The sequence below is a fragment of the Vigna unguiculata genome, chromosome 11 (genome assembly GCF_037176805.1).
Source record: "Vigna unguiculata cultivar grain cowpea cultivar isolate G323 ecotype 2 chromosome 11, ASM3717680v1, whole genome shotgun sequence".
Lineage (NCBI taxonomy): Eukaryota > Viridiplantae > Streptophyta > Magnoliopsida > Fabales > Fabaceae > Vigna > Vigna unguiculata.
Window position 1 is genome coordinate 35,944,171 of NC_140802.1, and position 25,775 is coordinate 35,969,945.

General features: G+C 28.5%; 2 protein-coding genes across 3 annotated transcripts; both read left to right on the plus strand.

Annotated features, from left to right (window-relative positions):
• The first annotated feature begins 3,961 nt into the window (after nucleotides 1–3,961).
• On the plus strand, nucleotides 3,962–7,362 carry LOC114169035 (wax ester synthase/diacylglycerol acyltransferase 4-like). 2 transcript variants are annotated; one of them, XM_085668691.1, is made up of 5 exons: nucleotides 3,962–4,220; nucleotides 4,306–4,881; nucleotides 5,455–5,808; nucleotides 6,151–6,306; nucleotides 6,993–7,362. In XM_085668691.1, the coding sequence occupies exons 1-5, from the start codon at nucleotides 4,038–4,040 to the stop codon at nucleotides 7,152–7,154; spliced, it is 1,431 nt and encodes a 476-aa protein (XP_085524817.1). In that variant the 5' UTR covers nucleotides 3,962–4,037; the 3' UTR covers nucleotides 7,155–7,362. The 2 variants fall into 2 exon arrangements, with proteins under 2 accessions (XP_085524817.1, XP_027909849.2); XM_028054048.2 differs by having other exon boundaries at nucleotides 3,965–4,220; nucleotides 6,169–6,306.
• A 13,781-nt stretch (nucleotides 7,363–21,143) lies between these two features.
• LOC114169076 (wax ester synthase/diacylglycerol acyltransferase 4-like) lies at nucleotides 21,144–25,404 on the plus strand. The gene is made up of 5 exons (XM_028054095.2): nucleotides 21,144–21,401; nucleotides 22,004–22,567; nucleotides 23,121–23,474; nucleotides 24,753–24,890; nucleotides 25,002–25,404. Exons 1-5 carry the CDS (start codon nucleotides 21,150–21,152, stop codon nucleotides 25,161–25,163), a joined length of 1,470 nt encoding a protein of 489 aa, XP_027909896.2. The 5' UTR covers nucleotides 21,144–21,149; the 3' UTR covers nucleotides 25,164–25,404.
• The last annotated feature ends 371 nt before the right edge of the window (nucleotides 25,405–25,775 follow it).

Below are 25,775 nucleotides of genomic sequence, written 5' to 3' on the forward strand. Positions count from 1 at the left end.
CACTATTGCATAAAAGAGATTTTCAAGTGTGCACATCTGGTTTTTATTTTTATCTTTTAAATAATTGTTTTTTAAATTAAAATAATTATTTTACCTTTTAAGTACCATTTTTTTTATAATTTACCATTTTTATATTAAAATAACTATTTATAATTAAATTATAAGAATTATTTATATTTTCTTTTATAATTATAGTAATAATATATGTGACATCGAATTTAATAGAATAATTCTAATAAATAAAGCACCACATAATTATAAATAATTATAGCACATGAGATGAAGTATAAAGGATTAATTATTACAATTATCCCACATATACTGAAAAAAATGAAATACGACTTAAACATAAATAGTTGAACATGAAATCGTTTCCAAAGCAAGGAATTACAATTAAAAAGGAAATGTTCTTCAAAATAGACTCAATAATGAGTCAGATCCAAGGCAGAGCTAAACTACACTACAACGTCTCCAACACCATGGTGATCATCAGGGGTTTCCATATCTCCTCACACCAAATATTTGGTGATCATTGTAAAAAAGGAAAACCAAACAGAAAAACAGACACAAAAAGAAGGATAAACTAGAGTAAAATAAAATAACTTTCATCATATATATATATATATATATATATATGTATATATATATATATATATATATATATATATATATATTAAAGGGTGCAACTATTATTGGATTTCCCTTATCATCCCTAAGGTTAGGGAGTTGGTATTGTGTTTTTGGAGGTAGTTCGGTTTGAACCTTTTCTCCATCTTTGAGATGCCATATCGTGATGACATTAGTGGTTTTGAAATCTATGGTTTCTTCTTGGAAAGGATATTTTATATCGGTTTTGATGGTATAAGCATGAAACCAATCAAAAAAAAGGGATATTTAGTTTTACCTTTTCAATAAAATTGTAATAGATTTCTTGAATAATAACCCTTATAGAATTTTGGTAATTTAAAAAAAAATCAATTTATTTGAGGTTGTAATTCCTTCGAATAAAAATTATTTTGAAGTGACTCTTTATCAATAACGAACTTAGATTATATCATAAGGTTCATTAAGAGAAGAATAGGTTGGAGATTCTTCATTCATTTGAATTGGTCTAGCTTTAGTTGGTATTTGAGTGTCTATGAAATCTTGTTCATAGGGTAAGTCAACTATATGTTTTTTCCTAGAACAAAAGTTATTTGGTAGGTCAGAACAAATGGTTGACTCAATTGAATGGAGCACTCTTTTGATTTTTTGTTGAATTTGGGGAAAGTTTAATTGGGAATCAATATTTTTAAAAGAAATTTCTTCTTTTAAAAAATTGATTTGATTTGATTTTTGTTGAATAAGATTGATTTGTTTGGTGATAGGTTTTCTAATAAATCTAAATATTATAGATTTACCATTGTGCTTGGTCGAGATTCCTTCTTCAGATATCTCTAAAGGGAACAATGCTTTAATAAAAGGTGTCCCTAAAATAAATTCATTTTTGAGGTCTTTGACTAGCAAAAATGGGGTTTCTATTCGATAATCTTGGTTTTCTATAATTGCACTAGATAATTTGTATTTGATTTGCAATTTAGAACCGTTAGTCGTGCTAAGTCTTTCAGATGTTTTTTCAAAGTACCTAGTAGGGATTAATCCTTCTATATATGTGTGTATATATATATATATATATATATATATATATATATATATATATATATATATATATAAACAGGCAGAATTTAAATAGGAATTTCAGTAAACATACAAGGCGTGTGATGAAAAACAATAAAGATCCTCTAACTCAAGTATCCGGATACATATAATGAGATTGGATTCACTAGATGTTTGCACTTGTGGTGACCTCTACTGCTCTATAGAGCCATTGTCAATGAGTTTCACCCTACCACGTACAAGGTTAGCCCATGATCATATAAGGTCATTATCATGCCAAAGGTTAGGATCTCCTGGTACTCTCACCACTTGAACCAATCTACTCTATGTGAGTCTGACTGATGTTTTAGAATTTCAGGATGCAACCTTCCTTGAATCCTTATGATTATATACTCAACAACACCACCATGAAATCTCGCCAAGCTCATACCATACCCATGTTCCCACACCAAACCCACATGTTCTTTCATAGGATTATAATTTCATGTCAATGCACAACCAACCAACCAATTCATGTTTAATTTCATACCAAGCACATCAATTTCAATCGCATTATATCACATAAAACATTCATGGTATCATTCATGGTGCTATTAAGGGTAAATAAATCAATCATTGAAGCAATCAAGGAGTGAAAACAATTCTTCTACCAATCTCGCTCAAGCTAAAGAGCTCTCACTCGCGCGACAAGAGTCTCTCGCTCAAGCAAAAAAACCCCGCCTTGGCGAGATTGCAAACAGGGAGCAATGTGAGGTTTTGCGAGTTTTCATTTAAGCAAGACCTTCTCGCCTGAGCGAGATTTCTCAACGCTTAAAACAGAAGCTCATCGCTTGAGCGACAACTCGAGTAGAAATCAGGAGTGAGTTTCTACTACTCTCGCTTAGGCAAGGGTTGCTCGCTTGGGTGAGAATAGAAGGTTTCTCCCCTGCTCGCGCATGCAAAGTAGAAATCAATATCAAATCACAATTAGTTCATTTTCATGCAAGCACAAACGTCAATCAGGAATTTTAAACATGAAATAGAGGCCAACACAAGCAATATACTTCAAAAACGTGAAAATTTTAACTTCCCTTTCCTCGAAACTGCAAGCTAACTTAAAGAGAGGAAAACTCTTAGTGGGAGCAACACCAACTTTAGGAGCTGAAAACAAAAGCACAAACAAACAAGACTAAAACCACAACAGATATTTACGTGGAACTAGAGCGACCAAACAGAAAAGAAATACAAAGATAGGGGTTTGAGTTTTACTTATGCAGAGGGGAGCGTTCAATGAGTTTGAAGGAGGGAGTAACTCAAGCCCTAGCAAAGTTCCTATTTCAGAAAGGGGGAAAAGTGAGAGAACTGTTTTGGTTTCAGGAGACATAATAGGAAGTGAGTGGGCATCTGTGAAGGGTCCTAGGAACAAGTGATTGGCTATGGACCCTTGCAAAACTAACACTGAACCCATAACGTAAAATAAAAGTGGACCTTATAATATATTTACTATTTTTAATTATCGTAAAAACGGCGAAGTGTTTTCCTAATACAAATAATATTAATAAAATTGTACAATTTATTTAATTTATATAGTTACATTTTATTAAAATTATAAAATTAATATTATGGTGCAAATAATTTTCTATAAAATACATTTAAATGATAAAAATATACTTTTATCATATTTTATGTATTGAGAGGGGTTGAATTGTATAATCCAAAATTTAAATAATTTTTGAATTATGTACTCTGAATTTTTTTTTCAAAATAAATTTTAATTTTTCTTTGAATTATATAATTTAAAAATCATTTTATTTTTAATTATACAATCATAATGTTATTTTTTTTAAAATAATAGCTTTTAAATTGTATATTTTAAAAATAATAAAATATTAAAAAGGAATTATGAAACTATAAAGAGTGGAGGAAGAAACTGCCTGAGTTAGACCTACTGTCGGGATCAGCATTAATTTATGGGAAAATTTGACTTTTCTCTTGAAACTAAGACAGACATAATGGCGCAATCAGCATTCATTTATAGACAAATTACACTTTCCCTTCAAGTTAAGGCGGACATACTGGCGCAATCACCATTAAATTATGGGCAAATTAGACTATCTCTTTAAATTAATTTCCCATTCTATATAAATATGACGTTGAAATTTTCACCTAATATAAGGACATAAGACAAGTTTAGTAAAATAGATGCAAATTTCATTTTAAAATTCACTTCGTAATAAGATTTCATAGGATAACTATTGTATTTAAAGTTTTATATGATTCACCTTAAATTATTATAAGATTACGTACTAATTATTCTTTATCTTAGTATAAATGGATACTCAATCTCCAAACATTACAATTAGTTTCCACTTTCTAAATCCTATTAGTCCAACAACAGTGCAATGGAGAACTCAGAAGATGCTACAGAGCCAGTGAGTCCCAGTGGACGATACTTCAACACCACAGTGCTGTGTGCTTATTGTTTTGGCTTCTTAGAATCAGAAACTCCAATTGAATTATCTCAAGCCAAGTATTTGTTCGAAGAGGTGTTTCTACCAGTGAATCCACGATTCTCTTCCATAATGGTTCTTCTCACTCTCACTGTTACTCCAATTTTGTGAATGTTTTTATTCATGATAACTGTGTAACATTTTCACAAACACATGGTAGGTGAGAGACGAAAACGGAGAAATGAAATGGAAAAGAGTAGAGGTAAAAGCTGAAGATCACATAAAGGTTCCAACATTCCCAGAAAACGAGTCACTGGAATCGTATGACCAATATTTTGAAGAGTACGTGACAGAGTTATTGATGGAAAGAACGGCACAAGATAAACCCCTTTGGGAAATTCATGTGATCAAATACCCTACAAGCACTTGCGCTGGCACCTTGATATTCAAACTTCACCATGCTCTTGGAGATGGTTATTCCCTTATGGGAGCTCTTCTGTCTTCTCTTCAAAGAGCTGATGACCCTTCTCTTCCTCTCTCATTTCCCTCTCGAAAATCTTCATCATCATCGTCACCTTCTGAGAAGGGTTTCTTCAGGTGGTTTTCTTCCACAGTGTTCTCTTTTTTCAACTCTATTTCAGACTTTGGATGGAGCATAGCGAAAAGTACTGTTGTTGAGGATGATATATCACCTATAAGGAGTGGTGAGGAAGGTGTTGAGTCTTTGCCTTGTGTGATATCAAACATATCCTTCTCTCTTGATCAAGTCAAAAGTATCAAGTCCAAACTTGGAGTGGTAAGAGTAACTTGCCAAAATGGGTGGTAAAATATTCAAATATTTATCGGCTTAAATATATTTTTAGTTATTAAACTTTGAAGTGAAATTAAATTTTGTTTCTATTCGAAAGCTTCGATATGATTTAGTTTCCAAAATTTAAAAATAAATTAATATAATTTTTTTAACTTAATTATGTTAATTTTTTTTGACGTATCATAAATTTTTTTGACGTACTAAACAAATTTTTTAACTGACATTGAGACGAGAACGTGTCAAATGGTGTGAATAACTTATACTAACATGAAATATGTTTGATACATTTAAAAAATTTAATGTAATTAGATTAAAAGAATTATATCCATTTATTTTTATTAAGTTTTGAGATAAAAATATATCAAAAATAAACAAATTTCAATTTCGCGTCAAAATTTAAAAATTAAAACACATTTAAGTAACTTATTTTGAGGACAAGATGTATTAAAAAACAACTTTTATAGATATGATTATGATTATATTTATCGACATTATTTGATGATGAATTTTTTTTTGTTAATTATAAGGTAAATAAGAGTAACTTTTGTGTAAATGCAGACAATAAACGATGTGGTCACTGGGGCAATCTTCTATGGGATTAGGCTATACATGCAAGAGATTGATAACGAGGCAAGTAAAGCAAATTCAACAGGATTGGTGATACTGAGTACAAGGAACATTGGAAGTTACCAATCAGTGCAAGAAATGATGAAGGCTGATTCAAAATCCCCTTGGGGGAATCATATCTCTTTCTTGCATGTTCCAATACCTAAGCTCACCCAAACCAACATTTCTAACCCTCTTGAGTTTGTGTGGAATGCCCAAAAAGAAATTAAGAGGAAGAGAGATTCTTTCACTGTGTTTCTCATTGAATGGGTTTTAGATATGGAGCTGAAATTAAGAGGATATGAGGTGTGTTCTTACAAGTGCAATGCCAAACTTTCTATATTTTTTAATGACACGATACTTGAACAAACCTTTTTTTTTTACAAAATTTGTTTTTCAACACATTAAACATTTTTTTTTCAAGTCACATCAAATATTTTTTTTAAAGTCACATCAAATCTTTCTTACATTTATTGAGACGTTGTCACGCGTACATTATCAAAAGTTTGTCGACAAAATTTTATTAATAAATAATTTTTTATTTTTTAAGTTGAAAATATTTACTTAATATATTTTTATTTAAATTGATTTTTAAGAAATATTTCTATTTCTGTTTATTAGTGCAGTTTTGTTTTATTTCTTTTTTAGAATGTTTGTTTGATACAGGCAGTGGCTAAACATATCTATGGGACACTGAGGAACTCAAGTGTTGTTGTGTCGAACTTGATTGGACCAGTGGAACCTATGGTTTTGGCAAATCATCCTGTGAAAGGCTTGTACTTCACAATGACTGGTGGACCAGAGGTAACAAATTTATCATGAGTTTCCTAATTGTAAGTATTAATAATTCTAAAAAATCGTTTTAAAATTTGAAAATAATAAAATTTTTAAAATAAACTGAATTAAATTCGTATGAACTATCACCTATAATACACCGATATTTTAATTTGGATTACATATTTGTGTTCAACACATATCCATATCTGTTACTTTAGGGTACTTTACTTATATTTATCAATGAAATATCTAATCTATAAAATAAAAGTACTTATGTGATAACAATAGTTATACATTTTTATGTTACAACTTTAATACATTTTTTTTAATTTATATTCAGACAATAATAATTATATATTTATCATGTTTTTTAAGAATGATTATACACTTTTCAATCTACATATATATGTAACGTATCATATCCTATTATTTTCAAAAGAAAGGTATCGACATATCGAATAGATGTAGTATATTGTTCGATACACATATCATATGTGCATCATAGGCTATCACAATTTACAATACATGTTCTGTTCCTGGATCACTCTTAAAGAATACAAGCTACTTCTTTCCACTAATGTACGGTAATGTAGTGTTATGAATATTTGATATCACAACTTTATATATTGTATTTAGTAATTTACTAATTATTTAAACACAACTCTTAAAGAATTGAATTAGTTAACCGTGTTAATTACCATGACATGTTGCAGAGTATAAATATTTCAGTTATAAGCTACACAAAAACGTTGAGAATTACCTTGAAAACACAGAAAGGCTTTATTGATGAGAAGAAGTTCAAATTGTGCGTGCTGAAAGCTTTTGACGTCATATCCAAAGCAGCAATGGAGATGCCCAACAAAACCAAAGCTTAAATTAACCAAAAATGTTATGTTTATAACAATTCTTACAACAATGTTATTTCCTGTCTATCGCTTTTTTAATTATAATTACGGAAAGCAATAAATACAAACAAATGATTCTATATAAATCATTATATATATGTTTATTCCAATTTTGTTTAGTGTTAGAATGTAATTTACATTTAATAATAAGAAGAAAATTTCTCAGGTCTTCCTTGTCTATATTATTGTTCCATCACCCATTTGCTAACATTATTAAATCACCACCTTTAATGCAAATTCCTTTAATTATAGGTTTCATAACCATGAACAGATTTTTTTTTCCATACTTAATACATAAATTGACATCCAGTGAAAAGAAAATTAATCTTGACCATTTAAATTCAAAATTGTTAAAATTGTTATGTTGAATGAATTGCTTGTTTGGGCATTAATGTCTTAGTTATAGTTTAGTCTAGAAAATGTGTGTTGAAAAGCTAAGAGAAGAAACTTTAATATTCAATATTTCTGTCACGATTTTATTTTGAAAAAAAGAATGCATATTTGTGGACTAGGAAAAAATATATTTATAAAATTGTGAGAAACTATATTATTCAAGATTTTTAATATATGGGATAAATTTCTAATTGAAATTAAAGACAAAATTCTGTGTTTTAAAGTATATAATACTTTAGATACGGTGATTATTTTTAATAATCTTATATTAATAAACTTAAAGTTTAAATATTTTATAGGAACAAAAAGTAAGTTACAAAAATGAATACTTGTTTTTCAAACACATGAAAAAAAGTGATTTCAAATACGAATTTTTGTTAACTTTGCCCTCAACCGAAAAAATAAAATGAAATTTTAAATATGAACCCTTAATCCTCTTACACCTCAATTAGGGGTTTTGTTTTGGTAGTCCAATAGTGTATTGCATCACTTATGAGTAGAGACCGATGATAAATTTAATTTTACTGTTCATTTTAATTATATTACTAGAATTTATTTACTTTTATAAACTTTCATTAGTTCATATCTCATATGATGCACTTCTCAAAGTAAATTTACCCCCAAAATGAAACTCGTTCATAGTTTTTTTTTGGGGCCCATCCGTATGAATGTTGGTCCAATGCTCTTGCTGTTAGATTCGTTAGACCCATTTGTTTTATTTTAATTAATAGTTTAATCATTACGCAAAAGTATAATACAATTTTTAATAAAAAACATATAAATGCTAGATAATTATTATAATAATTAATAAATTTATATATAAATTAAGATTTAAATTTACTTTATAATATCAATATCTGTACTATATTGTTTTAATTAAAATTAGTTTGTAGCTGATTCTGAGAGTCATTCTGTTTTTTTTTTGGCTTGAGTAATCAATATACCTGCTTTTTGATAATTGTCCGACTCCTTGTTTTAGGTACACTGTCTTATCGTTATGATAAAGAGGAATGAAATGTCTGGAAAAGAAAAAAGAAAATATTAATTAATCATATATTTTTGTTCCTCATGTTTGATAAAGAAAATAATTTATTAAACTGATCTTAATGCACTAACACAAAAAAACTTTTTAACATCCGATATTTTTGACCTTTGACGTTTGTTCAAACACCGACGTTATATCGGGTGACGTCAAAATAACATCAGAAAAATAGCAGACGTCACTTGACGTCGGTCTTTTAAGAGTCCGACGTTATTCAACGTCGGGACTAGTAAACACAGACGTCAATTTTCGCGCTAAAATGAGGGAAAAACCTGAGCAGTTTAACGTCTGTCAGACGTTAAATAACGTCGGCCCTGGTACAGTCAGACGTTAAATAACGTCTGTCAGGGCACACCAAACGTCAAACTGCTTCATTTTTTTTTAAAAATTTGACTGTTTTTACAACATCCATACACCTGAAAATCAGAAAATTTCCAGAACAATTTCATAATACTTTCAGCACAATTCTGGAGTTACAGTAAAATAACGTATACAATTATGAATTCTCAACCCCTTCATACGGTTATAAATAGATAACCGTGTAAATTTACAGTAATATTTCTATTAGATGGAAGGGAAAGAAAGAAAGGAAGGAAAAAGTGTAGATTCAATTCTTTTGGGAAGAGTTTAAAAAAGAGGAATTTTAATAAACTTTTGACAAACTAATTATTTAGTTATTTAGGTAAAAAATACTAAGGTTGGTTAGGTGAGAGGTAGACGAGAAAGTGGGAGAAATTGTAAGTTTCACTACTCCACTAAAAAAACTAAGAAATAACATTTGCTAATAAAAATAAAATAAAATTTCTATTTGAGTTTTTCTTTTAAAAATTACAAACCAAATATCTTATTCACTGTATAAATATATTCTTAAATATATTGTTAGTTCTAATAAATTGTATGAGTTTAATTTTAATTTGTGTAAAATATTTTATATTTTTCTTATTTCAATAACCACTAATTTTAATCTTATGCTACATATTGAATAGGTAAATATCATATATTTTACAATATTTTTTAAATCATTACATATTCACATTATATCACAATGCTAACACACATAACTTACCGTGATACCTTTCATGTTAATCAGGGTAACATAATATTAGACATTAAAACCAACAATGTTTTTCATTAAAAAATAAAACACACCCATTTTATGAGAACTAAAAACATATTTGAGTCTACTATATTTAGTAAAACAATAGAATAGTGTATTTTTGCACCTAAATTTAAAATTATTGGTGATTAGGTTAATGAAATTTTATTGTTTGTGTATAAGATGTTAGATTATGATCGAAACAGACTAATCATAAAGAGTATTAACCACTATCATACAATAAATTATCCCCGATATATTAGGAGCAGAATGCGGAAGCATACTTGATTATCAGTTAGGAATCAACGAAAGATCCATCTCTCTCATTCATTCTAAATATGTGTGTGCGAGGATAATGTTCTCTTCTTGATAGGGTATGTCTAAAAGATTGAATGTTCAAAACAAAAACACTATCTAATTTTTTATTTCTCTATCTAAAACGATTAATGAGATATCAGTTTTATATCCTTACCAGTAGAGACCATGGACCTTTCAATAGGTTACTAAATAATCAAGTTCATCACAAACCGTTCACTGAACAGTCTAACCCACCACGGACGGTTCATCAGAAATCCAAAATTATATATTATCCATAAAATTAATAATCATGTGCAATATAAATGATACTAACAAATAATATAATTTATTGATTAATGTTAATTCACAATAATAACAAAATAGAGAATAATAATTTTATATAAATAAAATTATATAAAATACAACATAAGATTGTGTTATTGTATTTGTGTATCTACTCTTTGTCAATTGTCTTATATACTTGAGTGAAGTGTCTCTTACCTACCCAACTGATGGAGTGCATATGGTTAAGTTATTTTGTGGAAATACATATTGTATAATCACCTACATCTCCTACCATGTAGAACAAACATATAAGTGTTCAGGTTTTAGGTCTTGTGTTAAGCGAAGAATACATGTTTTATGTGTGATATACTCTATTGAGTAATAAATGTTGAGATTCATGATAAATTAGTTAATTTTATGTTGTTTAAATAGGTGCCTTGTGTAAAGCATGATAATATATTGTTATTATGTTGGTTGAAGGCTAAATTGGGGCATTCGTTATATTAGAGAGAAATGATTGAGTTTATAATCTCTCTTAAGATGTTTCTATAACTCAAGAGAGGAAGATGAAATTGTTCATAGTGAAGTTTTTTACCATTGTAATCGAACAATGTTAAATCATGATGTGTTTAATTATTCTTCCTTCTTATTCTTTGTTGACTTTATGTGATTTGTAATTTTGTATTTCGATGAAAATGTTTAATTATTTCCATAATAGATTGGTATAAAGAACATAACATTTGCATCCAATAATCAGTATAAGGTTAAGAAGTTCATTGGAGTTAATGACTTAGGATTATGACAATTGAAGATTTGTGCATACTTGGTTCAACAAGACTATCAAGAAGTTTTCAAAAATCAAGCCAAACTTGATGTTTTCATGGCTATGAATGATAAGAAAACATTATTGGAGAAAGGTCAAAGTGGAATTATCCTATGATTTTTTTATAGGATGTCAAGGCAAATATCAAAGGAGAAGAGAGCTTGTATATGACGAAGTCCTTGATCAATCATCTATATATGAAGCAAGTGTTCTAATCATAAACGATGAGCTATAAAAAAACAACCAACCAATAATTGGATGAGTTCAATAACTAATTCTCAATTTAGAGAATATTGATGTACAAATTGACATAAGGATCAAGTGTTATTGTTGTTATGTTCATTATCTAAGACGTGTGAGCATTTTAAGAATACATTGTTGTATGAAATAGAAAATATCTATCTTAAAAAGGTTCAAATGGATCTTAGCTCAAAAGAGTTAAATGAGCTAAAGACATCTAGAGATGACCTAATAGAAAGGGGGAAAATGTCTAACAATGAAAATAAAAAATAGACAGAGATCGAAGTTGAGGTCATGAGACAATGGTCAAGGTAATGTGTCTAACATTAAATGTTACTATTGTATAAATGAAGGAAACATTAAGTGGTTGTGTCCTATGGATGAAAGAAGTCTAACCACTGTGATAGGTTTTTGAAACCAATATACTGTCTAAATGATGACATATTCTTAACAATCAATTCCAACAAGTGTACTAATGTGTTGAAATATAATTCAAGTGTCGTATCCATAGAGATTTGTCAAGAATTGTCAACTTCTAATGTATAATAAAATAATGCTTTGATAAAGGTTATAAATGCTGTCAAGTTTCAATTATGCAAAATATAATATGGTGAGAAAAATATTAAGAATATGTGGCAAGGTTGAACATTTTCTCCCTTTTCTTAAATATAATTTTGATTTCTCCTCCTTACACCTAAAATCTATCAAGATTCATTACAATGGAAGTGCTCTTTTAAAGTAGATCTAGACTCATTCCTACCATCTATAACTTAGAGAATTTTAGACCCAAGGTGATTCCTCCACTCTTGGTTGAATAAACCCTTCTTTAATGCACAAGACTTTTCTACCCAACATCCTTTCCAGGTACCACGCAGACACTAGTACATGTATGACAATTTGTTTAGACCATAATTCAAATTGGTTTTCCAACTTAATTTAAACCAGTTAAAAATAACAAAGATACTAAAACAAACTATAGACTAATGAAACATAATAGAAATAAGCACATCACATGATTAATCATAAATAGAAAAAGGTAAGTTCAATTACATTCAACCTTGAAACTATGAAATTAGCCACGCATAATGATGATCAGTCCCATTTCTACACAAGAATTAGTGATTTCACTCCTATACCTCACCCTAAACAAATTTTCTAAGGATTTTTACAAATTTAAAAGGTTTATCTCCCTCCAAATAATTTAGCTAGAGGAGAAGGTCCTGTTTTATAGATTGATTTAGACGATGCTCAACCAAGTTTTATGCAATCAACCACATGAGCTTTTCTTTTGGGTTAATTTGTTGTTTTTGCTCAACATTATTGTTCTAGTGCTTGAGGCATGAATTTCTTTTATGAATTCAATTTTTGTCCCATGTTTTGTACTTCACAACTCAAGTCCATATATGTAGCTCAAAATCACTTATCAGGCTCAGTAAAAGAATTCATGTGCTTGTTTTGTATTTTCTACTATCATGGCTTAACACCCTCAATAGTGGCTCAACCCTTTGCCTGTTATTTTCTATTTTCTTCTGTAAAACAACATAATTTCATTAGTATTCACACTTCTCATTTATCTAGGGAGGATGCTCACTAATGTAGTTAAAAAGGGGTAGTTTTCCCTAATAAAAACAATTTAAGCATTTGATGAGTGTCTAATTTGATGTATTAATGCTATGGAGACTCTTATCACTAAGTCTAACTAATCGTCTACATTTGGTGAAATTGCTCTTGTTGAAAAGGGTTATTGTACCTGATCGATACTATTTAGGTGCGGAACCAGACGGTCTCAAGAACCCTCTGTGTCGAACCTCCTCCTGTTCCTCCCTGGACTCCTCCTGAGACTCCCAGTCGTCTGCACTCCCAGTCGTCTGCACTCCGGGGGTGGGGGTACCTGCAGGCACTCTGACGCTCAAGTTAGAGAGCGATTGATATGGGTAGTAGTAGGTTAATCAGAAAAGTGTACCTTTACCTGTTCACTAGGCCTTAATTTATACTGATTTCTTAATGGACCCGTTATTAATATTTGTGGGCCGTTTGTATTTGAGGATCGATTCCTTCCCTTTCCGACTGAGGTTACACGCAGCGGTTCTTTCCTTATTGGCAAGAATTGTTCTTCTGTGCCTTTAATAAAGATCAGTCCTTTCCATTCCAAAGTATGTCCGTCTGTACTTCTCATATATCAGCTCCTTCCTTTTTGGTCGTCTGTACTTTTCGAATATCAACTTCTTCCTTTTTGGGGTTCGGCCGTCTGTACTTCTCACATATCAACTCCTTCCTTTTTGGGGTTTGTACTTCTCAAATATCAACTCCTTCCCTTCTTAGTCGTCTGTACTTTTCGAATATCAACTCCTTCCTTTCTGGGGTTTGATTGCATGCTACCCCTCTATAACACATGTCCCGCCTGCTACCCCTTGGGCCGGGGTGTACTCAGCCAATAGGGCCGGGAAGTACACGGCCACTACGCTTACTGGGCTGCCAGCGTTGTGCTGGATCCAAGCCCTCGCGGTTGGGCCCTCACGTGGGGACGCCCCTGTCTGGGCCGGGATGATCCCGGCCAGTTTCTTCTTGTTGGGCCGAGTACTACTCGGCCATACACTAACAGTTATGAATGATTAAAGATCCTTATTATGTCAAGAAATATTGATGATTATGAATGAATTATGAACTCTGGATGTTAGCTACACATGACACTAAATTTTCAGTTGTCCTAGAAGTTTATACTGATTGAAGAAAGGTAAGTTTTCATTGGTAATAACTAGTTTCATATAATTATAGTTAGAACTATCATGTTTCATCTACATGCTATAATTGAAAAGTATTAATTGAAGTTAGGTTTACACCTAACTTGAAGATAAATATTATAACCTTTGGTGATTGTAAAAAAGAGGGTATGTATCGAAAGGTGAAAGGGAATTCTAAAATTGATGAAAGGCTTCATGTTTCTGATGAAGGGTGTAAGAAGAATGACTTGTATGATGTTGTAGTATCTTACTCAACATTTACTCTTCAATAGACCACCTTGTTCAAGAATGAGTTGTGACACAAAAGGCTAGGTTATGTAAGAAAGAAAGAATGTGTTGGGTTGTAGGACTGAGACTTCTTCGATAGTGACAAAGTTTATAATCTAAAATTTTGCGTAGTCTATCACACTCTGGTGACAAGTGCTTCCTATTAATAATAGATGACCATTTGAGGAAGCTACATGTATACCCTTAGAAGATCAAATATGAAGTCTTTGAGAACTTCATAAGTTAGAAACGTCTAATGGAGAACAAAACCAATAATACAGTGAAGAGGTTTAAAACAAATAATGCTACAAAATTTTGTTTAATAACTTTTATAAGAAGAATGACATAGTGAGACATTGAACAATAGTTGAGACTCTTATGTAGAATGGCTTATCAAAAATATTCAATAGAATTATTACAAAAAGAATAATATGTATGTTGTTAAGTGCTAGAATTCCCATTTTGGGCTAAAGCTATTATGATAGTTAATTATCTTATTAATAAATTTCCTTTAACAACACTTGATATAAAGACTTATGAGGAAAATTCTTCAATATTTTTCGTCAACCTTAAAAATATGAAAATATTTGGTTGTGTTTCATATGTTTATAAAAGGAAAGGAAAGAAAGGATCATGTGTTGTCAAATGCATGTTTCTAAAGTAAATAGAAGGAGTAAAGACACATAAATTGGTGGTGCTCCCGTTGAAAGAGTTGTAAACTCAACTTATCCTAGATGTTTGAACTCTAGAAAATCTCTCACTAGTTATATGTTTACTATATATGTCACTACTATTAGTTGCAAGACAAACTACAAAAGGAAATCATTTTTTTTATAATTGAAGCCAATTACATTACCATGATAGAAGCGATGAAAGAAGTCTTGTTGTAGGGCCTAACCGAAAAGCTGAGGGGGCAAGACAAGTAATTTTGAAAGAATGAAATACATTGTTATCAAGATACATTTTGTAAAAGAGGTGATTATTAGAAGATTTGTGAAGATAATGAAAGTTTGAACAAATCACAATTACTCTAACATAATTACAAAATGTTTGTTAAGCAACAAGTTCTTCATTGTTCAGATTTAGTCCAATTGATTAATGATTCAATGGCAATTGAAGTAAGTTTCTTTTTTTAAAGGATTTGTTTTGAACCAAGATAAAAAAAACGGAAAGTTATTTCAAAAGGTGGTAATTTGTTGAAAATTGTTTCAATAAAATATGATCAACTTATTGTATAAGATCATTTAATGATACAGGTAACTCAACCCTTCGATGGTAATTTGGTGAAAACCTATGATAAACTTAAGCGATATGCATCTTGTTTATTTGTGTAATAGAGTGTATCTTCTAAACTTGTCCAGTAAAAGAACATCTAATGTGTTCAAGTCTTATGTTAAGAGCAAAACACATGTTCCACACATCACAAATTCTATTGGGTGATATGTAACATGATTCATGATTAGTTAGTCATTAGTATTTATTGTGTTGTGTAAATAGACACCTTTTATAAAATATGATGATGTGATATTATTGAATTACTGGTAAGAAAAAATGAACATTTACTATATTTAAAAAGAAATGATTAAATTGTAAGTTTTCTTAAATTTTTTCTATAATCAAATGGTAAAAATGAACTTATTTTTAGTGAAATTTATTCATAAATATTAATTGAAGTTTATTAACACTTTAATAAAATTATATTATTTTTTTATATATTAGATTCTCATCACTACAAGAAAAATTTCCATTAACAATCAATTTTAGTGACAAAAAATTGTTAGTTATTATAGTGACCAATTTAGATACCAATTTACAAAATAAAAAGTTATTAATTACTAAATTAGTCATTATTATGAATAAAAAATTATAATGGGTCTCTAAATTAGTCTTTAAAATTTAGGTTTCAAGTTTTTGACTATAAAAAAATTAGTTTATAAATTAGTCACTAAACATTAACTATCATAGTTTTCAGTATCAAAAGAATTAGTTTTTAATTAATTAGTGATCAATTTAGCGATCAATTATAATTTTTTATTCATTGAAACAATAAATTTTTAATTTGCAATTGAACATTTAAATTAGTTATTAGTAGCTGACAATTTTTTGTTGCTAAAATTAATTATTATTTAAAAATTTTCTCATGTTTTTTGATAATTTATTTTTTATTCTTTATATTGTGTAGTATTTAGGTGAAAGACGTCTTGTATTTTGAGTTTTGTTCATTAAATTTTACAACTACCAAAAGCAATTATTCCCTCCATCATAAAAGCCATGTATACAATATTCCAAAATACGTAGCTTAATTTGCATTAAACTGACATAATATATTTAGACATTTGGATTCTAAAAGTCATATACCTATTGTTGTCGTATTAATGATTCAGAATAGAGATTTGTACAATAATTTTTGGTTAGTTAGTAGTCATTATAGGGGCCGTTTGGTCATTACGAATTATCAAGACTAAGAGATAATTAAATTAATTAATTAGTTGATATTGATATGTCATGGGTTAGATTGATGGCCATGTGTATGATACATTCATCATTATTCGTCATTTTGTCCAATGGAAATTGAATGAACACATAATGTGCATCCCACACTATTAAGGGAATTCCAAATATAAACTTCACCATTTAATTCAAATAATTAATCAAATCAAAAGTTTACGAGAAATTGAATGCTAGCTAAATTAATTAAGCGTATGGTCATGTTCATATAAATCCTCATGTATGTTCAACATGCATTTGGATTCATTAAGTGTCATTTGACATTTAACTTCAAAACTGTTTTTTCTTTACCTCATATGCCCATCCTAATAAAAATATAGGCTTTTATAAACTGATATAATCCAATAAAAACCGAGAATAATGATAAAAAAGTAGAATAAACCAAAAATTTAAAGTTAATTTTTTTATAGGATTAGGTTTGCCAATTTTTTTCTTTTAAAATCTAATTAAAAAACCAGTTATATATATAAATAAATATATTTTCATTTATAAATTTATAATATATCTCATATTTAAACACCTTTTTTTAATAAATATATGCATACAAGAATAAGTGATACCCAAATAATTTTTTATTACTAGAGACAGAATATAATCATTACGGTCTCTTAATTTAATTTTAGTAATATACATTTCAAGAGTTATCATCATTTGTTATATTATAGCTTAAATAAGATAATATTTGGTATTTTAAAATTTTTCTTCCATATTTTCTCTAAAAATAGAAGTGAGATTAAAGCTATATATGAATTGATGAAATCTGCTTTAGATTGTGTGGCATATAACTTGAACTAAAACAAATAAATAAAAATAAGAAAATATAATAAAATTAAATGGTTTTTCTCTTTAATATATCCAATCAAATCTCTTCACTCGAATTCTTTTGTACACATTACACGTGGCTTGTTAGAAATACGTGTCTTTATTTTGTCTCAGCATGAACTTGTAGTACAAAATCATGACACGTAAAGTGTTTTATTTCATAAAAAAATAAATATGAAGAAAGTGCTCTTAACACCTCTTTCTAGAATCAACTTTCTAAAAAAACTGTTAGATCAAATATTTATTGTTTAGCCAAAGATTATAACTGTTAGTCTAGATTATAATTATTACTTAGGGTGGACGATTTGATCATGATTCGATTTATTTAGTCATTGTCATATGTATAAGACAATTGATATCATCTATAATAATTTTTTGTTAGTAATTATCGTACTAATTGATATTACTCACAACAATTTATTTTAATAATTGTCATACTAATTAATACCATTCACAATAATCTTTCCTCAATAATACTAGAAATTTATAACATTAACTCTGATATTAATTATTAGAAATAAGTTTATTACTTGACTAAAAGGTGTAACTTTTTTATTTAAATGTATAATAACCCAGTTAATATGATTCAATTATAACTCACTTAATCTATACCACATAACAAAAACAACTTAATACTACTGTATTTAATATTAAACTGTTGAAAATAATATATTTAATTGAAACATAAATTATATTATTTAACAAAAAGATAATAAAAATAATTATAAAGTGAATTATAATTATTTTCTAATTATTCCTGTGCTATCTTCCAACAACTAATTCCAGAGTTTTCTTTTTCTAATTTATAGTAATCTTAATAACAAATTATTTCTTTTATTGCAACGTTATCAAACTTTTTCATTGATAATAATTTATTATTTTTTACTTATATCAGCAAAAGAGGCTCTTCATGATATTTTTACTTTAGATTGTTTTAATCACTTTATTATTAGTTTTTGAGAAATTTTGAGATAAAGTATGTGTTGTCGTTTTTGTGTATTTTAAAAGACATTTAGTGGTGGGTGTAGTTTGCACAGAAGTTCAGATATTAGATTGAGTGTTCTTGAACTTTTTGGATACGTTTTTCAATTAAGATTTTGGTTGATTTTTTTATACTTTTTCTTTTAAAGACTCAGTATCAGTATATATCATGACATTTCAGTTAATATCTTAAAAGTATACCAATCACTTATTCATCACAAAAATATATTATTAAAAAAATAAAAATAAAAATATGAAAATCAAACCATATTCGTATACGAGAAAACAAATTTTCTTCCCACAACTGTGACTAATAGGTTTAAGTAATTTTTAATATATATGTTATTTACTATTTTTTTTATCTTCTCTTACGTAAACACAAGCACTATTATATATATATATATATATATATATATATATATATATATATATATATATATATATATATATTTTAAATTATATTAATAATTGATGATATTTTAATATTATTAAATTAATAAATAAAATAAAAAATAAAATAAAATGTATGGAGAAAATATAAAAAATATAATTGTTGATGAATATAGAAGAAATAAAAAGAAAATAAGTAAATAATTTTATAAAAGTTTATAAAAATAATCATTAATTTTTAAAAATTTAATAAATAATTAAATTATAAAGGATAAAGTTGGAATTATGAAATTGGACACAACTCTTTATATACAATTATAGATTAATAATTTAAATTCTTGTCCGAAATTTTGGTTTTATATATATATATATATATATATATATATATATATATATATATATATATGGCGGTTAGTTAATCTTAGTCCCACGTTGTTTGAGACACTTGTCTCCCATGGTTTCCTCACATGCGTGCTTTAACCTTGTTTCTACGAGAATCACCTCTCTTCTTGTTATTCTTATCACGTATACTCTGTTCTTTGTTTTTGTTTTTTCTATATTTTGTTAGTACAGAAAAATAGGTTCCGATACTTTAAGATCTTGCCTCCTATACAATCAACAGTGGCCTCAATAAGAAGTTTTGTTAGTTTTTTTTTTTTCTTTTTAATAATATTTGAAGGAGAGGAAATAAGGAAGAGTAACATATTATTATAAAAATTAGAGTTAAATATGATTTTGTCTTTTAATTTTCAGTAAAAATTGGAATTAGTCCTTTTTCGAAACATTGATCTAATTTAGTCTTCTAACTTTTTTAGAAATGCTTGAATTTAATCCTTCTAACCAATTTTTTTTTTAAATTTATTTAACGTTTTAAACGTGTCTCACGAGAGCATTTGAATGTTTATCCGGCTTGACACATTTCTACTTCAATATTAACTAAGAAACTATCTTAAAACATGTTTGAAACGTCAAATAAACTTAACAAAATTTTGATAAAAAAACTAAATCCAAAATAAAGTTTGAGGACTAAATTAGGCCAAGATTTCATAGAAGCATTAATTCCAGTTTTCACTGAATTAAGGGACAAAAACATATTTAACCATAAAAATTAAGAATTAATTTCTAATAAATTGATATATAAAATATTTAGGATATATGTCATCGTTTAAGAATTGAAAAGTCAAATATAATTTAAATATTTTTTATTTTTTCTTTCATTCTTTATATATATAAATAAAAGAATAAAGTTAAAAAAATGTTGTTTTATTCCTTTATAATTCTTTCTCCCTATGCCGTGGGACGTAGGATGGCGTAAAGATAATAAAGTGTATGGTTGGCCATACCTTGACTTTCCATTTCATTTGGAGGCACCAGAGGACCCTAATTATGATTTTTGTTTTAGTCTAAAGAGTGTATTAATTAATAATAAAATATACCTAATTATGTGCCATAAAAGTACACACAAGTGTACACAAAAAATAGTTAGCTGAAGGACCGGATCCTGCCTTTAATAAATTATTTTTGTTTTTCTATATATTAAGAGCGCATTTAAATAAACTTAAAAACTTTTTTAAATGATATATCTTTGTAAAATGTTTTTCTAGATTAATTTTCTTTAGCCACACTGAAAAAAAATCACATGACTTTATTGAAATAACCTTTTTAAATACAGTCTCGACAAATTAACCAATAATATTTCAAGTATGGTGATGCTAAACTTTGGAAGAAAACAAAATTCGATGAAAATGACACTCATTTGTTTTTTGGTTTCATTAAAATTATACTGTAACAATTTTGGTATTTTAAATTTATTTTGAAACTATACATCGTTCATCATTTTTGACTTTTCACCCGTACATTAATTGGATATATCCATATCAATGAACACACTTTTTTCCATTCTGATCTAAATGGCTCAATAATTATTGGCCATGGCATTATTTCAAACTACAAACCCATATATTTTTCATCAACAATGTGAAAGCAATGGATTTGGCACCATCATTAATGCATCAAACAACAGTTGGCAGTTCTACATCTTATCTTATACAAACAACAATGGTGGTGCTATATATTGATCATGCTTTGGCTTGGCTTAGCATCCAAAAACAACATTTTCTCAAGTCTTATACAATTTCACTCTCTAATGGATGAATCATATGAAGAGGTTGAAGAAGCAGTGAGTCCCCCAGGTCAATATTTCAACAGTTCAGTGATATGTTCCTATGTTTTTGGCTTTCTTGAAATGGCAATTCCAATTGATGACTCAAAGACCATACCTTTGATTAAAGATGTCTTCCTCCCCATCAACCCACGTTTCTCTTCTATCATGGTTCTTTTCTCTTCCATCCTTTACTCTTTTTATAATTGCATTTACATTTATTTTGGGAATATATACTTTTGTTTTTTAAAGTATCACATGCTAAGATATACAAACATTATTGAATATATATGATCCTCGCGTTCTTTCTTTTAGTACATGAAAAGAATGTCACATATATAATGGTAAAGATAAAAAGTAATTCTTTTATATTTTTGAAAAATAAAACAAAAGAAAATAATAATAAAAAGCCTCATTCATTTATAATTATATGTATTAAGCGGCAAAAGTGTGTATTTTTTTTTCAAAATTATTGAAATAGGCAAATTTTAAAAATTTATGAAAATAGATAAGTCATGTCAATTTGGTATAGTAGTGAAGTCGTGCTAACTTAACACAACTTCAATGTATTGTAATATAAACTAAGTCAGAAGTTGTATCAATCTAGTACGGCTTATTCATAACAAAGTCATACCAAGCTAACATAACTTATCTATTTTGTACAGTTTTGAAAAAATAAATTAACCCATTTTGGTGTTTTTGTCTAAATTATCGGCACCAATTTCAAATTATTGATATTATGGCTAGATTATTGAATTGATTTCTTCACACAGATAAGAGATGAAAATGGTAAAAGGAGATGGAAAAGGGTAGAAGTGAAGCCTGAAGAGCATGTAAAGATTCCCAAGTTTCCAGAATCTGAATCATATGATCACTATTTTGATGACTACGTAACAAGTATTCTGACCGAAAGAACACCTCAAAACAAACCATTGTGGGAAATTCATATTATTAAGTATCCAACTAGCAATGCTGCAGGCACAATAATTTTCAAGCTTCATCATGCTCTTGGAGATGGTTACTCCCTAATGGGTGCCCTTCTTTCTTGTCTTCAAAGAATTGATGACCCTTCTCTTCCACTAACTTTTCCGTCAAGAACATCATCAAGTTCACAGGGGTCAAAGAAAAACGTGATTCAAAAGTTACCTTCTTTTATCTCCTCCTTTTTTAGCTCCATGTCAGATTTTGGATCTAGCTTAGTGAAGACAAGAATGGTTGTAGATGACAAAACACCTGTAAGATCTGGATATGAAGGAACTGAGTCTATGCCTTTTGCCTTGTCAAGCATATCACTATCTCTTGATCATGTCAAAGCAATCAAAACCAAGCTTGGTGTGGTAAGATTAGATCATCCATTAATATGCAAAAAAAGATTGTATTCTGTTATATCATTTTTTATAAAACCTACACAAATGTTGTTTTTGTCCCAAATTTTAATATGTTTGGCTTCCAAACTTTAAAAATGAACGAATGTGATCTTTTTAACCCAACAACGTTAAACTTTTTTTTACTTATTAAACGATATTCTAAGTTGACATTTGAGTTGTAACGTGTCAAACAAAATAAACAGCTCAAATGTTGACCTGAAATTTTGTTTAACACGTTAAAATTTTTTAATGGAGTTATGTTAGAATAACTATATTTGTTTATTTTTAAAGTTTGAGACTAAACTATACCAAAGTTTGGACATGGATGAATTCCAATTTGCGTCAAAATCTAACTAAAAACATATTTAATCCTATTTTTTAATCAACTGATATGACTTTGGTTATGAAATAAGTCGTGTTGGAAAGGAAATACTCACTGATTCAAACTTGTTTATAATATGACTAATCTATATACTTATACATGGTTTGAAAAAGTTGATTAACTTTTTTTGCATGCTTGCAGACAATAAATGATGTGATTACTGGGATCATTTTCTATGGGATTCGATTGTACATGCAAGAGATTGACTACATGGCTAGAAAAGCAAAATCCACTGCTGTGGTAATGCTTAACACAAGAAATGTTAAAGGCTACCAATCAGTGAAGGAAATGCAAAATTCAAAGGTGAAAGGTTTATGGGGGAACAAAATTTCTTTCTTACAAATAACTATTCCAAAGCTTAGTCAATCAGAAAACTGCAACCCTCTTGAGTTTGTTTGGAACGCTAGAAAACTTATAAAGAAGAAAAGACGTTCTTTCAGTGTTTATCTCATAGGCTTGCTCTTAGATTTGGAGATGAAGTTAAAAGGCCCTGAGGTATGTATATGTAATTTAGGGAGTGTTTAAAAAATTTTACGGTTCTTTTTTATTCTTTTAAACTCGTTTTAGTAAGCTTTTTATGGTCAAATTTATAACACAAACTATCATGTATATTCATTAGTATATATATATGTATATATATATATATATATATATATATATGTATATATATATATATTAAATAATATAATGATTAGAATGTGAGGTTAAACTAATTTAAACTAAAATTAAATTATAATTTAGATATATTATAAGGTGTGAAGTTGATTTTAAGTTTAATTAAGTTTTAAGCTTTTCATAAATTTGTGTATTTTCAAGTATGTTCTTATTAAATTTTAATATTTTTAGTTCATTCAGTATTCAAAATTTTTATATTTTTCAATTGAGTTTTTATTTTATAATTTTTTCATTAACTAAGTAACATGATTATTATCTTATCATGTCATCTTAGTTATTTGTTTGCATGTGTTAAGAAAAAAGATTTTGTGTTATACAAAACAATATTGTGATAGCAAAACATCAGGTAAACTTTGATTACGTTTATTGAAAAAATATTGAAGTCACTTACATCAACAATAGTGATGACGACACTCTCTTGATCATTGTAAGTGACCAAATGAAAGATATTGAAGAGTTCGATGATCTTATTATTAAGTGTATCTTTAATGATAATAATAAGTCATTTCTTATTTTACATTAATCATAATATTATTTTATTAACTACAAAGCCTTACATTTTTAATCACCTAAAGAAATGACAGGACAAAATAATAGTCATATCACCCAATTAATATAAAAATAAAAATTAAACAGCAAATACTCAATTCAAAATAAAAAACAAATTGAATACTCAATAAACCAAATAAATTTAACAAAGACTAAATTAAAAATACCAAAATTTAAATAGGTATTACATTTGTTTTAAAGAGAATGAATTCTTTCTTTAAAAAATAATATATATTTTGATTTTCAAAATAATCATAAACTAAAAAAAAAGCATAAAACCTTATTAAAATAGTTTGAAGCTAGGTTGAATAACTACCAATAGAATAAATCAATTTTATTTCGAAAAAAGAAAATGTTTGTTAATCAAATATAAATTAGTTTATATTCTTTAATTACTTTAACAATTTAACATAAAAATCATTTCTTAATTTGTAAAATCTAACCTTAAAACAACCCCATATAGTATGAAGAATCACCCTTAATTGTTAGAATGCAACTTCTCTACCATATTCTATTCAACTGCTCTGATTTTTTATGTTGGTGTCTTAGGCTGTGGCTAAAATCATCTACAAGACTCTAGGAAACTGCAGTGTTGTTATATCCAACATTTTTGGACCAATGGAACAAATGGCTCTGGCAAATCATCCCATAAGTGGTTTATATTTCACTATGACTGGTGGGCCAGAGGTATTTATTGAACTACTCATTTGTTTTTGGGACTTAAATTCATTCACATAAGAAAATGCATCAAAACCACTAACTTTGTAGGTTCTAACATGCTTTTGTGTGTGTTGACAGAATATAGACATAACTATTATGAGCTATGTGAAAGTGTTGAGAATCACCTTGAGAACACTAAAGGGATTCATTGATGAACAGAAGTTCAAGTTGTGCATTGAGAAAGCCTTTGATGTGATATTCAAAGCCGCCATGGAGATTTCTCGAACACCAAACAAATAATAATTGAGACAAATATATTTGTGACATTGTCATTGCACAATAAGTCACACATTCAAGTTAAAGCATGTAGCTGCTTATTTATTGGACCTTAGTTTTTAAAACATTGAATCTTCCCTTTTCTTTTTATGAAAGTGAAATATGAATGCTAATTAAGGCAATGACGATATAGAAATCCTGTTGAACCATTCAAATGTGGTTACTCTTGCTTTTCAAAATCTTGCCACGTTACACTTATGATTTATTTTGGTGTGCAAATTTTCTGTTTATTTTCGTCAAGTCTATGTTGAATAAAATGAAGTTATGAAGGAAAAGTTTACATGCAATAATAATTTGCATATCCAATAATTTATTAATTTCATAATCAATCAATGGGAAGTATATATAATTAAAAATCTCAAAGAATACATTTCATTTAATGCATTCATTAATATAAATAGCGAGCAAATATTTTCTGTCTCTGGTGAGAGACCTTCTGTGTGTCATTGTCATGGCTATAGGCATAGAACATCAAATTGAAGTTATCACCATTTATGAACAGGATGTGATCTTCATTGCCTTCTCTTTCTTTTAGGGGTGTTATTGGAAACTCAAATTATAATCTTATCAGTGAAT